This window comes from Asterias rubens, chromosome 17 (genome assembly GCF_902459465.1).
Source record: "Asterias rubens chromosome 17, eAstRub1.3, whole genome shotgun sequence".
NCBI lineage: Eukaryota > Metazoa > Echinodermata > Asteroidea > Forcipulatida > Asteriidae > Asterias > Asterias rubens.
In genome coordinates this window covers 2,329,725-2,344,290 of record NC_047078.1, presented here as the reverse complement: position 1 = coordinate 2,344,290, position 14,566 = coordinate 2,329,725, and the positions used below count along the sequence as shown (strand labels likewise).

The 14,566-nt window shown below is 39.0% G+C and overlaps 1 protein-coding gene across 1 annotated transcript; it reads left to right on the top strand.

Annotated features, from left to right (window-relative positions):
* The first annotated feature begins 386 nt into the window (after nucleotides 1-386).
* LOC117301489 lies at nucleotides 387-14,158 on the top strand. The gene is made up of 5 exons (XM_033785510.1): nucleotides 387-714; nucleotides 8,485-9,733; nucleotides 10,170-10,241; nucleotides 11,169-11,258; nucleotides 12,797-14,158. Exons 2-5 carry the CDS (start codon nucleotides 8,522-8,524, stop codon nucleotides 12,845-12,847), a joined length of 1,425 nt encoding a protein of 474 aa, XP_033641401.1. The 5' UTR covers nucleotides 387-714; nucleotides 8,485-8,521; the 3' UTR covers nucleotides 12,848-14,158.
* Nucleotides 14,159-14,566: the final 408 nt, after the last annotated feature.

Sequence of the window (14,566 nt, the reverse complement as noted above, 5' to 3'; positions counted from 1 at the left end):
TGCTACCAGATTGACCTGATGACAGCATAAGTCTATAAAGTAGGCCTATGGTCAACACTTCTTTACACACAGTAGCTATTAATCATGGAGGTTCTTCCTCCATCTACCTCCATGGTTAAGTATACTGTAGGTGCCAACCAAAAAAGGCTAAAAACGAAAGCAGCATACCGAATGCGTGTTCGATACTTCGGCACGCACTAGCTCCAGACTATTATTCACTTTCCTTTGTGTTGTGTTCCTGAATCGATTCCCCCAAAGAATACCCACTACCTATCCAACAATACAGAAGGACTCCCTCAAACCCGCATTATAATAGATCCTTACCCATGCAATAATCCATTAAAAGAAGGCTTTCAGTTGAGGAATTATGACCAGAAGCACAGCAACTGGGGGTCCATTTTTTGTCTGTTCTTACTATAGTTATAACCCAAAGTAAATAGCGATCCTCGTTACATGTTGGAATTAACACAAGTACCCTCCATGCGGTTTCTCATAAACACTTGATGGTTATAATCAAGTAGCGAGTTAAGAGGAATTCGAGAGTATAAGTCACCGAGTAAATACTGGTGTCATCCGGAGTGGATCAACCGTGTTTAAGCGTCTATCTCCCCGGGCGTTCGGCTCAGACGAGCACCCCGATTCTTCAGGATTTACCGGAGTTTTTTTATAATGTTGGAACAAGCTGTGATAAAGCAGTGTAGACGTTACTAAAGAGTGAGTAAAACTTCTTATTTTTGTTAAAAATATACATTTTGGACAGTTATGGTCCGTAACCTGCCACCACTTGTTCGTGAAATAAAGGGTGTCAGGACACTTCGTACCTTTGCCACTTCGTACCCTGGACACTTCGTACCTTTTGAAGGTACGAAGTGTCTTTGGACACTTCGTACCTTGGACACTTCGTACCTTCCCTTGAGACACTTCGTACCTTCCCGTGAGACACTTCGTACCTTCTCACGAGACAGGGTGAACCTTCAGACGAGACACTTCGTACCTTCAGGATTTCATCGCATCAACCAGAAGGCAGGCAACCACGGAGTCAGGCCGCATAATAAAAATCATAGTAATCAAAATCATAGTAAAACACGTTTTAAAAATAAATACTTTTAACTTAAAAACTGGTATTCCATCTTTTCCTATATATCCGGAAACATCGGATGACGTAATGATCCGCACGAATGTTACAATATTAAATTATGATATTTTAAACTTCACACAGACAAGGACTTTCACATTTTAGACATTAATAACAATTCATGAGGTATTCAGTTATATACTTTTGTAATTTTACTGAAGGTACGAAGTGACTCGGCTGACGGTACGAAGTGACTTATCTGATGGTCACTTCGTACCCCGCCCACGGTACGAAGTGACCAATTTGGGTACGGTACGAAGTGTCCCGAAGGTACGAAGTGTCCAGGGTACGAAGTGGCAAAGGTACGAAGTGTCCGACATCCAAATAAAGTAGGCATGAAATAGTATGTTATTTAACTAAAAATTAGATATTCCAGGGTACGAAGTGGCAAAGGTACGAAGTGTCCTCACACCGTACAAATTTGTGAAAAATTTGTCAGGACACGAAAAATAATGAGTTTATTTTATATATTTTGTATTTGTTTTTTTATTTAGACAGGGTTACTTTATCACAGTATTCACTGCACCCCAAACTGTGTAGAAACAGTATCAAGTAACATTAATAAGTAAATTACAGAGCAATAAGAAAATCAACGAATCAAAGTTAGAAATCAGTTTTATTTTTAAAATAAAAACAAAATGCTTACTAAGGCTAGAATAAATAATATTTTACAACTATGTTAAACACGTCAAAACAGCAGGGTTTAAGAAAATTAAACGGCAAGATTTGGGCTTATCAAAATTAATACTTAAATTAAATCTTTGTTTTTTTATTTAAAACCATACTAGGGAATTTTGTTGACAAACAAATTAAGAATTGGCTGTTGCATAATCTTACTAACAGAAATGACCTGTTCACAATTCGCAAGATGGTCTCATAATGGTGCGTTTTCCGAATTTTTCAAATTTGTTATATTCTACTATGTAACTCTTAAGGGGAAAATGATTCTCTGTATTATTTTATTTTGTCACAAAATACTTTACAAATTGTGAATTTAAGACCGAAGAAAAATAATTATTAGCATAAAACCTTACTTGGTGACGAGTAATGGGGAGAGGTTGATGATATAAAACATTGTGAGAAACGGCTCCCTCTGAAGTGCCATTATAGTTTTCGAGAAAGAAAAAGTTTTCCACGAATTTGATTTCGAGACCTCAGATTTAGAATTGTAGGTCCCGAAATCAACCATCTAAACGCACACAACTTCATGTGACAAGAGTGTTGTTTTCTTCATTATTTCCTCGCAACTTCGACTACCAAATGAGCTCAAATTTTCACAGGTTTGTTAGTTTGTGCATATGTTGAGATACACCAAGTCAGAAGACTGCAGCCGATTTCACGAAACGCTAGGATTAATCCTAACTCGAGTTAGGACGAGCAACCTGTCCTAACTTAAGATGAGTTCAATGCGTCCTACGTATTTAGATACGGAACTGAACCCGTCGTAAGTTCTAAGATTAATCCTTAGTTAGGAAGAGTTTGGTGAAATCGACGGCTGGTCTTTGACAATTACAGGAAGGGAAATGTTGTGTCACATTCAATTTTGTGACTAACTTTTCAATCTGATCCCACCGTGAATGTTAAAATGGTGTAAACTGCCTTCAAAATATGTTACCCTTCCGAGTGTCATCATCTAAAAAACATCCGATGACATCACACTCTAAGAAAACTGGGTCTGTAAATTTGTGTACAGGGTTTCTTTGTTTAATTACTGATGTTTAATGTTTTTTGAGCGAATTACTTATACATGAAGGTTTTGGTTTTCACAAACTGATTGGTCTTTATCATTCAAAAGAGGAATATTTCGCAATAACAAATGTCACAGTCAATGCCGTTTTTATTGAATACTGAAAGCCAGAAATGTTTATGAAAGCCACAATGCTTTGGATATTGCCAGATCCCGTTATCCATTTCTGGCTTTCAGTATTCAATCAAAACGGCATTGACTGTGACATTTATTATTGCGAAATATTCCTCTTTTGATTGAGAAGACCAATCAGTTTTTTGAAAACCAAAACCTTCATTACAAAATTGGACTTGACATGAATTCAGTAACGCTCTTGAAGAGTAGGCCTAAGTGATGTGGACGTTTTGGAATGCTAGATGGCAGCATACCTTTTAGGTAAAGAAAATAAAACCTTGTTCTTAGGAATTTGCGTATAATGATGCTCAAAATAACGCAAATAATTTAAGTTGCGTGTTTGTCTGCTGCCACCTAGCGTTTCAAAGTCTCACCTTGAACCAGTCCTTATAAATATCCCCCATGAGGTTGGTACGCTTGATTGGTATATACCTGTTAAATTTCAATTTAAACTTTCTCTTAATTAGCTACAAATCGACTTCTCTATAATGCTCAAAACTATATACGCAAAATAATTTAACCATTCTACTGCCACCTAGCATTCCAAACTCTCCAGTCCTCATAAATATTCCCCATGAGGGTTTGAATTTTCGTTTGACAATAATATAACTGTTCACTTTAAAATTTCAGTTAATTAGCTACAAATCGACTCCCCTCTAATGCTCAAAATAACGCAAAATAGTTAAAAATGTATGCAATTCTACTGCCACCTCAATAGCGTTCCAAACTCTCCATCTGTTATAAATATCTCCCATGCGGTTTTGCACATTATTTGATTGGCATAAAACTATTCATTTTAAACTTTCGGTTAACTAGCTACAAATTGACTCCTCGATCCCATGCCAGAAATTACGCAAAATAGTTTAAATGTTATGTCGTTCTACTGCCACCTAGCGTTCCAAACTCTCCAGATAAATATATTTCGTGAGGTTTTGCACGTTTGATTGGCATAATATGACTGTTCACTTTAAACTTCGGTTAGTTAGCTACAAATCGACTCCTCCGATGCTCAAAACTACTCAAAATAGTTGAAATATGTCATTCTACTGCCACCTAGCGTTCAAAACTCTACAGTCCTTATAAATATCCCCATTAGGTTTTGCTAGTTTGATTGGCATATAACTGTTCACTTTAAGCTTTCGGTTAATTAGCTACAGATCGATTCCTCTCGCCTCACGGTGAATTTATTTCAAAAGATTTCAAAAGACTGAAAGTGTCTGAACCTTTTTGCCTTGGGATTCTCCCATTAAAGTAATCCTTAGTTAAGCCTGTACTAACGATGCCTGCATCTTTCAGCGCAAATTAAGGTATCGACTTTCTCCCGGTGTGGCTTTTTTTCTTCTCTCTCTGTTTTTTGTTCTCTTCTTCTTTTTTTGCTTCCTTCACATTTTGAAAGTAGGTGTACGTTTATTATTATACACTGTTAAGATATGACTTTCCTGCTGTCTGTGGATCGTAAAGCCTAGTCTTAAAAGTTAAGTTTGCCAAAAAAAAGTATCGACTATATTATTTTTCGGTTTTTTGTTACCGCTCATTTTGAATGTAAATGGACAGATCACCAAATGGACGTATGCACTGTTAAAATAACGACTACCTTGCTGTTTGTTTCTCGTACAGAAATCAGGTTGAACATTAAGTTACCAAATTAAGGTATCGACTATTTCCCACATTAGCTTGTTTCCCTTCTTTTTACCGCTTATGTTACTGGTAAAATAATTACTGTCTTGCTGCTTGTGCCTTATACAGAAATAAGCTTGGAATTAAGTTAAAGGGGCACGTTGTCTTCCATGAACGGAGAAGAACAATCCACCAAAATATCATCAAAATTAGCCGTTTCTAGCAGTTTTCCAAAACAAAAGAAGGTCGCGTGATAGAACCACAAAGTGGTTCTAACAATCACGTGACCTTCCAAGCTAGTTTTACTCCAAGCCGTAGAAAAGCCAATTTGTTGAACCAAATTTTAATATATTTGTCTACAATTATTCATGAGTATCGTCTTTATTGCCCAAGTAGACTTTCCCCCCTTCTGTTTTTTATCGCTTGTTTTGAAAGTAAATGGACTAACACGTTTGCCAAATTCTAACCGCAGTTCACGCTGTCTCCATCTTAGTCATGTTTCTTGTATCGAACAACAATAATGAATGCTAATAACCATTTTGTAAATAGGAACCAGACTGTTTTGTTCTTCCACCGTCGGTTTCGTTACATTGATATTGATGGGAGGGATCAAGATGACTGCACCATGATAGAGGTCTATTACAGAACCGTCCTAAACCCTGATGTTGATAAACCAAACTAACTCGGAGACGCTATGTTTTGCCATGAATTTGTGAAATAGTTTACATCAATTTTGCAGGTCAACATTACCTAATTTTTATTCAACAGCGCCTTAACACGTCACGTGACGCCCTGTTGCGGTACACTTAATCTGAGAGTAAAATTCGGCATTGTGAAATCTTGGGAGAGCCAATTTGTTTTCCTCAGTCGAACTATCCTAATTTAGAGTTTCCATAATTGATTTGTATCCCCTCAGGCCGTTATTATTTGGCTTGTATAGCCCGGACCTTGAGTGGGTTTTGTTTGTGGCATAACTCTGAAAAAAGGTTTCTCTTTACCATGCCCCCTTCGGCCGCGATCTCAGATCGAAACCCAACAAAGAACATTATTTTCAACCCATAGAAATTTGAAGAGAGACTTTTTAGCGTGTGATCGAAAATGCACTCTTTTGTTGAATAGTACTTACTGTCGCCTCTTCGGGGGTTACATATAACACGGTGGGGGAAGAGGGGATTTGGAGTTGACGCCCGATAAAGAGGTTGTTTCACGGACGTAACACAAATCAATTAAAAGGGTCTACTTGTTTTCCCGCTAAATCATGCACCCGTGTAGCCTTGCTTTCAAGACTAGCCAGCTTGGTCTCTAGAAATCTCATTGATCGATCGTTACATAACACAGGTTGCTATAGACGTTTATCACAGTGTGGCCGTCTTGATATTACTCCATTCCAACTCATTGTAACCAAAATAAGGCTAGACGAAATAATAGTCTGGTGCCAAGCGCAATGAATGTTAGCATTCATTACTGTTATTGGAAACAGTGGACATGACCAAGATGGTGACAGCGTGATAAAGCTCTAATTTTTAGTCCGGCTGACTCGTTTCAACAATTATTGCCATTTTTTATTAGTAGCGCCTACCAGACCAGCAAATTGTGTGAAGTTTTTCCGAAGCAAACAGGCGAAACAAGAAAAACAAGCTCTTGTTTGTTCACAAGGTCGCTGGAGCTGGCCAAATGACCTCTTTACAGCAGTCATTTGTTATAAGAGGACAACAGTATTAGATAAAAAGAAACACAAAGCAGAAATGAGATTAGCTACTTCCGATGACACAGTAATGTTCCCGACCCCCACGTGATCATGGAACTGGGTACACTTTGACCTGTTTTTAAGAGTGTCAATAGGAGACTTTCCAACGCTAGGTGGCAGCAGACATACCGGGTAAATTTCCATTGTTTACGTAGTTCTGAACATGCGCATAATTCTGAGAACAATGGATTTACCCGGTAAGTCTGCTGCCCTCTATCGTCCCAGAAAGTCTCCCATTTCGAGGTATAAGGCCAAAACAAAAAATACAAGTGATCTTCCGGGTTTTTTCCAAAAAGAGGAAGATACGTGCCTATTTATTTATTATGTTTTTTTTAAAGGTGGCCGCCAAGCATTTAATTCAAACAGTCCACAAATGCTTCAGTTTAAAGTCACCACTTACTTTATAAAATAGTTGAGTTCTTAAAAGATCAGCAAGTTAAATGAAAAGTCCACAGAATTTTTTTTTTTTTTGAAAAAAAAAGGAACTATATAAAATTAATCTAAAAAAGTGGATGCGGTATTTTGTTTTATTTGGCCTAAAAATACACTGACTATAATGAGTTAATGGACCTTATCCGGAGACCACAACTCTCATAAACATCGTTCCCAAACATCGGTGTCGAGGATAAAAAAAGCAATGTTTATAATTAACACAACCATTTGCATTATCGTCACAGCCATTAGAACTCGTATTCTATTAGGGAAGTCAATTAATTAACCTTCAGCAGTCGGAACAGTAGCTACATTCAATTAAGCACTAATTGAATTGATTGATGTTTGTACAATGTCTGCCGTGGCTACACTAATCATAAATGCATCGTCTGTAACCGCGGTCCAATTGCATACACATGCCCAACTGAGAACATTGCTTAAAGGAACACGTTGCCTTGGGTCGGACGAGTTGGTCTATAAAAAGCGTTTAACCCGTTTCATGGGTAGAAAGATGTTGTAAAAGTATTATACAATAATCCAAACAAACATGCCTTTTAATTGCACGGTTTTCCTTTTACATCGTCGGCTAACACGGTCGGCCTCATGGGAGTCAAATTTTTGACTGGCCGACCGTGTTAGTTCGCACAGTAAAAGGAAACCACGCAATTTCGAGAAAAATTTTGTGTGGATCATTGTATTCTACTTTTAAAACATCTTTCCAACCATATGCATGTTATTCGGTTTTGGGTAACAGTGATGTAGACAACTCAGTAAAACAGGAAGAAACTATAAATAAATATTTAAAGGAACACGTTGCCTTGGATCGGTCGAGTTGGTCTTTGAAAATCGTTCTGTAACCGTTTGTTTAGAATGTATATGGTTAGAAAGATATTGTAAAAGTAGAATACAATGGTCTACACAAATATGCCTCGAAATTGCGTGGTTTTCTTTTTACCCTGTCGTCTAACACGGTCGGCCATCATATGGGAGTCAAAATGTTGACTCCCATAAATGGCCGACCGTGATAGTTCGCGACGTAAAAGGAAAACCGTGCAGTTTCGAGTGATACTTGTGTGGATCATTAATATTCTACTTCATAACAAACGGTTTCAAACGCTTTTAATAGACCAACTCGTCCGATCCAAGGCAACGTGTTCCTTTAACTTGCGGGTACAACTACAAGTAAATCTCTTTTGTGGGAGTGATGGTGTGGTCTCGACAATTCAAACAGTATACCTGCCACCCTGCTCGTCTTCAGGGGAATCAGCCCAAGTGTAATAAAGCAGCCCATGTGGAGGTTGATAACACACATACCTGTTGCTATGTTATAATTACCGGTTGAAATTAACTACCCTAACAACACCGTAAGAGTGGGTGAGTGATGCCGATCTTTGGCTAAGAGCAAAATGCTCAACCGGGGAGAGACCATTGCGCCTCTACTCTCCACGGCCAAAGGAACGCTGCGACCTCCCGCCTCCACAGTACAGTAAATACAACTATCCATGTCGTTGTGGTTGAGTCGATTTGTATAAGTTTCATTGGGTTTTTTATGGAGATTTTTTTAATACAGAACTCGGGAAAGTAATGAGCATTCAGAGTGCTTTATACACTCATCAGTGTATCGAAAAAACATATTATTGTTGATCCCCGTGCAAGTTTAACATGTTATTTTTTTACTTTATTTTTCTACAGGTTGTATCACCTGACCATCACAAGTGACAAGTTCAGCATGTCCAAGAACAGTGTCCGTCCCTTAATAGAGGACGATGACAGCAGCAAGATGTCATCTGAAAGCTACCCTTCCAACGCCTACGAGATGACCACGCCCAACGAGATGACCACGCCCAACGGGAGGTCATCTGTCAATACAACCCAAGACATCGTCATACGGAGAGCGAAGAGCATACCAATAGACTCCACACAAGACTTTGTCAACCTTGAAAATGGACACAAAGGGACAAGCGACAACGACGATGACGACATTCAGTTGACATTCTACGAGGCCATGTCACCGCTGCTTAAATTTATACAGGCCATGGGGCTGTGGCATGCTGAGATTATCAACCCTCCAAAAGTGAAAACAAAAACCCGAAAATTTTTCAACTATCGCAATTACTCCATCCTCGTCCTCATATTCCTATGGACGAACTTCATTCGTTTTATTCCCGCCTTTTTCATCGGGCCAGAGCTCGCTCCAGAACGGCTGTATTTCAAGATCATCTACGCCACTGTCCTTTTTCAGAGCGCCCTCAACGCCACAGTAATCCACTGGGCGACTTCGACGAAGACTATGCTCCGCGATTACTTCGTGCACTTCGAGAGGAAAATCCAGATGGACAGCGAGAATAAACTTGACCTAGTCTGGCTGCGGAAGCGATGTAAGATCTTCACCGGCATCGCCATCACGTACATCGTGTTCCACTTCTTGAACCAAACCGTCGGAGTTTTCGGACCGATCGAATCCGTCCGGAACTCAACTAATATCTTCGTCGCTCCCTTCAACCCTCATCCAGTCATCCATCTTCTCTGCGTCTTCCTCAACATCTTCGACTTCGCAGCCTGGATCTTCCCTCTACTTTATTTCCTCCTGACGTGCAACATCATGTCCAGGCTGTTCACCTCCTTCGACGAGCGTTTCGGTGACGCGATCGAGAAGGCAGCTGACAGCAAGAAGTTCCCGCCGGGATTTGAGCGACTTCGCCTGCAGCATCAGTGTCTCTGTGACTCGGTCGAGTTGGGCAATGACGGTGTTTTCATGTACATCAATTTGATCACATATCTAACTATGGGTCCACTGGCGTGCTTCATGTTGTACCAACTAGTGTTTGCCTCTAACATTCAGGGTAATTTGTCTGCCTATTTAATGTACAGCATCTGGCTGACGTCCATCTTTTTCAATATCTGCGTGGTGTCTTGGTATGCAGCCGTCATGAGCTCTAAGGTAAGACAATATCCAGACAAAAAGTCCCTTGCTAGCATTTTGTCGAGACCTTCGCGACTGGAAGGGAAGACTACATGCTCTGACTCGCGCGTGTTGTCTCTCGACTTCCAGTCGCATGGAATCGCGGCTGTCTCAGTTAGAATTCTCCAATGGGATCTTTTTGTTTTCCTTTGTGAGGATTTGTCCTTGGTCTCCATTGATACCGAAAATGAGCATGAAATAACAAGCATATTCTACCACTCCGTCAACCCCAAGCCGAGAATAACATTTCTATTCCCAGTATAAAATAAAAGCTCAAATCAAATCTCGCCTAGTGTGAAAAGGGTGCAAAACGACGTCCAAGCACACCCTTTCTTGTATGTGATCGTCTCTACAAATAAACACACATTTTTGTCTTTGCTCACGTCTTGTCTTTTCTTGTTCTTCTTTAATTCAGGCTCATGATCCGAGAAGTAAATGCTACGGTGTGTACACAGAGAACAAAGTCACCAATGAACAGACCATGCAGGTAAATGAATATTACAATAGGAGACTTTGGGGACGCTTGGTGGCAGCAGACTTACCAGGTAAAATCCATTGTTCCCGGTCATGTGCGCACGCTCAGAACTACGTAAACAATGGAGATTCACCTGGTAAGTCTGCTGAAACCTAGCGTCCCAACGTCCCATTAATAAGCATGCTGTGAAAATGAAATAAAAATGTCTAGATGTCCTTCACGTTTACTCCCAAAGTCGAAGTACCTTGGGCTTCGAATCCCGCTTTGGATGAAAACTGTTAACTGTCCTTCACACTTAAAATTGTTCTAAGTTATTAACTTCCAAATTCGAAGTGCCGGTTGATTTTCCCATTTTTCCCATGAAATGGACAGAACACACAAAGATTGCACCTATTTTCTCATTGTTTCAAACTATAATATGCTTTATAAACATTTTAAAGACACTGTGGACACTATTTGTAATTGTCAAACACCAGTGTTCTCACTTGGTGTATCTCAACATATGCATAAAATAACAAACCTGTGGAAATTTGAGCTCAATCGGTCATCGAAGTTGCGAGATAATAATGAAAGAAAAAACACCCTTGTCACACGAAGTTGTGTGATTTCAGATGCTTGATTTCAAGACCTCAAGTTCTAAATTATAGCTCAGGTCTCGAAATCAAATTCGTTGAAAATTACTTCCTTTCTCGAAAAATACTCCACTTCAGAGGGAGTCGTTTCTCACAATGTTTTACACTACCAACCTCTCCCCATTACTCGTTACCAAGTAAGGTTTTATGCTAATAATTATTTTGAGTAATTACCAATAGTGTCCACTGGCTACAGTGCTCACACTCAGCCAGAAGTTCTTAAAAAAAAAAAAAAAAAAAACGGTATCTAAACCTGAATCTGATTTATAAAGTTATTATTATAATTATTATTATTTTTTTTGTTTAGATGCATATGATACTCGCCAGGCTAAATGGAGAAGATGTTGGATTCACTATATTTGATTTAGTTACCCTAACTAAACCATTCATCTTAACTGTAAGTAAACTGAAATTTAACTCCATTAATTTTGTGGTCCCAATCCTACATGAACCTATCTAGCCATAAATTGTGTCGATTAGCTTCCCTGGGTCAACCCATAGAGTAAAATATAAGAACTAGAGGGCGCACTGGCCTATATACGCGCCCCGGCATGCGCGCAGGCGGCCATTTTCTAAGTTGACAAAACTGGCATCTCACAGCGTGTGTTTGTGCGGCCATTTTGGTAAGTTGAACAAACAGCATCGCGTGAGCGTTCAATAAAAAAGCTTGAACGTGTATTTCATATTCAACGCGCGTGCAGAATGACGCGCTTGTCATCTTCGGTCCCGTGGCGTTTGTGTGCACGAAGCTAGCATCACTCACACTCGTCGTGCGCTCTCTAGTTCTTATATATAACTCTATTATGTCTGGACCCCAGTCCGTTCGAGTAGCTTTGAAACGGGTAGTCAACAATTTAAGCCAAATCAAAATGTCGTAACGGCAACACTGTCAAAACCTTAAAAATTAATCATGTGGGTTTATGGTTATACATTGTAATTAATTTGGGGAGGGGGCGGGGGTGACGAAGATAAACGTGATATCAACGGACCAGAAGGGTTGCGGTTAATAGCTGTTCGAACCTTTTTATATTATACTCTATATGAGACAATTCTGAAATTTTAGTTTAAAGGAACACGTTGCCTTTGATCGGACGAGTTGCTCTTTGAAAAGCGTTTGAAACCGTTTGTTATGAAATGCATATGGTTAAAAAGATATTTTAAAAGTAGAATATAACGATCCACCAAACATGCCTCGGAATTGAACGGTTTTTCCTTTACGTCGCGAACTAACACGCCGTGTTAGTTCGCAAAACACGGTCGGCCATTTTATGGAGTCAACCATTTTGGACTCCACAAAAATGGCCGACCGTGCTTCTTCGCGGCGTATAAGGAAGACCGTGCAATTTCGAGGCATGTTTGTGTGGATCGCTACTTTTAATTATCTTTTCTAACCGTATGCATTTCATAACAAACGGTTTCAACAAAGAGCAACTCGTCCGATTCAAGGCAACGTGTTCCTTTAAAGCCAGTGGACACTATTGGTAAATGTCGAAGACCAGTTTTCTCACTCGGTGTATCTCGACATATGCATAAAATAACAAACCTGTGAAAACTTGTGCTCGATTGGTCGTCGGAGTTGCAAGATAACTCAGAAAGAAAAAAACACCCTGGTCACACGAAGTTGCGTACTTTCAGATGCTTGATTTCGAGACCTCAAATTCTAAACTTGAAATCAAATTCGTGGAAAATTACTTCTTTCTCGAAAACTACGTCACTTCAGAGGGAGCCGTTTCTCACAATGTTTTATACCAAATGAGGTTTTATGCTGATAACTATTTTGAGTAATTACCAATAGTGTTCACTGCCTTTAAAACCCATCTGTTTTGTCAATCGTAATGGTCTGGTATAGCGCTTAGAAACATAAATAAATATGTTGTTATTATTATTATCCTTACTAATCAGTGCTTTTTACCTATCCTGTTTTCCTCGATACAGATTGGAGGCTTGGTACTGACGTATTACGCAATCATATCAGAGTTCCAGTGAGCTGTTCATGGTCGCTAATATCCGATTGGTGGCGCCCTGTATTTACACCAGCGCAAGCTGTGTATGCAATTATTCCCCGCGAGGAAATTTGTTTCGAAAGGTGTTTAGTCAGTACCTCTATTTTTTTAAGGCCTTTCTGTTGGAAATTAACCGGCTATAATTATTTTTGTGAGAGCTGTAAAGTAATGCAGAAGCTCGTGGCATTAAACATCGGCTTCTAAATGTGTTGTATGTGTCTTTTGTATTGTTATTCTTTTATAACTTACTTGAGGTTTTTAAAACGATAAATGTCTATAAAATAAAATAAAATTGTAAATATTTATATGCCATGTATATAAAGTGTTGATATGTTTTTCATTATTAGCTTTTTTGTGACAAGTAAGTGCGTTACTGTAGTCATCACTTTTGACCAGAGCCGTATAATATTCAGAACTTTTTCGTGAAAATTAACGGTCTCTTAAACTACATGATATTTCAAAGGCATGGGTCTTTCTCAGGCATGTGAAAGCACACAATTCAATGCAAAAGGGTTGTTTATAACAACTTTGATGAACATGGAGCCCCAAGTTTCACAGGTTCGTTATTTTATGCATGTTTACACCGCAGTTATGGTTTGGAGTGATAACACTGATCTTTTAAACCATAACCAAATTGTATACCCTGCCTTTCAACCTCCTAGCAAGTTCATTCAAAATGATAAATATCACACTCGCCAATTGTAACAAAATAAGTTGTTTATAAATAAATTGACCAATTTTCTTATCTGTTTTTAGCTGGATTGGTGTACATAACTTCTAATATTTATTCATGAATATATTAAAGCAACATCATTTCATATTTTATGTCAAGAATCTGCCAGGTACTTTTGTTAAATACCGAGTTTTCCCAAGGCAATATTATTTGCTTGTTGATTTTTTGGCGTCCCATTTAACATAGTGTAGACCACATCACCATTGTTTAAGAAGAAAGACAGACCCTCTGAGCACTCCATGATACTCCATGGCAGGCAAGATAGTACACCGTTGATACAGGTGCATGTATCTTGAAATAAACAAAGAATGTTCAAGTAAAAGTGGGAACAAAATCAGCAAATGAACAAGACTATGCGCCGACCATTTCTAGAGAATGTCGGTAAAAATCGCCAAAACAGGCGATGTGTATTTTGATTTTTCTACAGTTCAGCTGTGTACACAATGTGCCAACACGGAGACCAGCCGTCAATTTCACCAAACTTTTCCAAACTTATTATTAAGTTGAACACCCATCAGGGTGCGCCTTGAACACCCAGCAGGGTGGATATGTGCGCATTACAAGTCTTATTATTATAATTATTATTATTATTACTTATTATTAATCTTAGGACTTAGGACGAGTTACGTTCCGAACCCATAGACGTTCGGACGCATTGAACCCATCCCAAGTTAGGACGAGTAACTCTGGATATGATATAAATCCTAGCGTTTCGTGAAGCTGCAGGTTCTGTGATTTTTTGTTTTACTTTGTCATACATTTAGGTGTCACGATCCGAATCAAGTTTAGACTTGTGGAGATCACTGCTCTCGCGCGAACTGATGGCCCCCAGAGTCAAAATCACAAGTCTCAATCAAGTTATGATAACTACCACAGATTCTTGATCGCTTCTTTGAAACTATTTAGAGTGAAGTATGTAGTCAAGTTTTTACATGTAGTATGTTAATAAAACAGCTGGATCTATCGCTT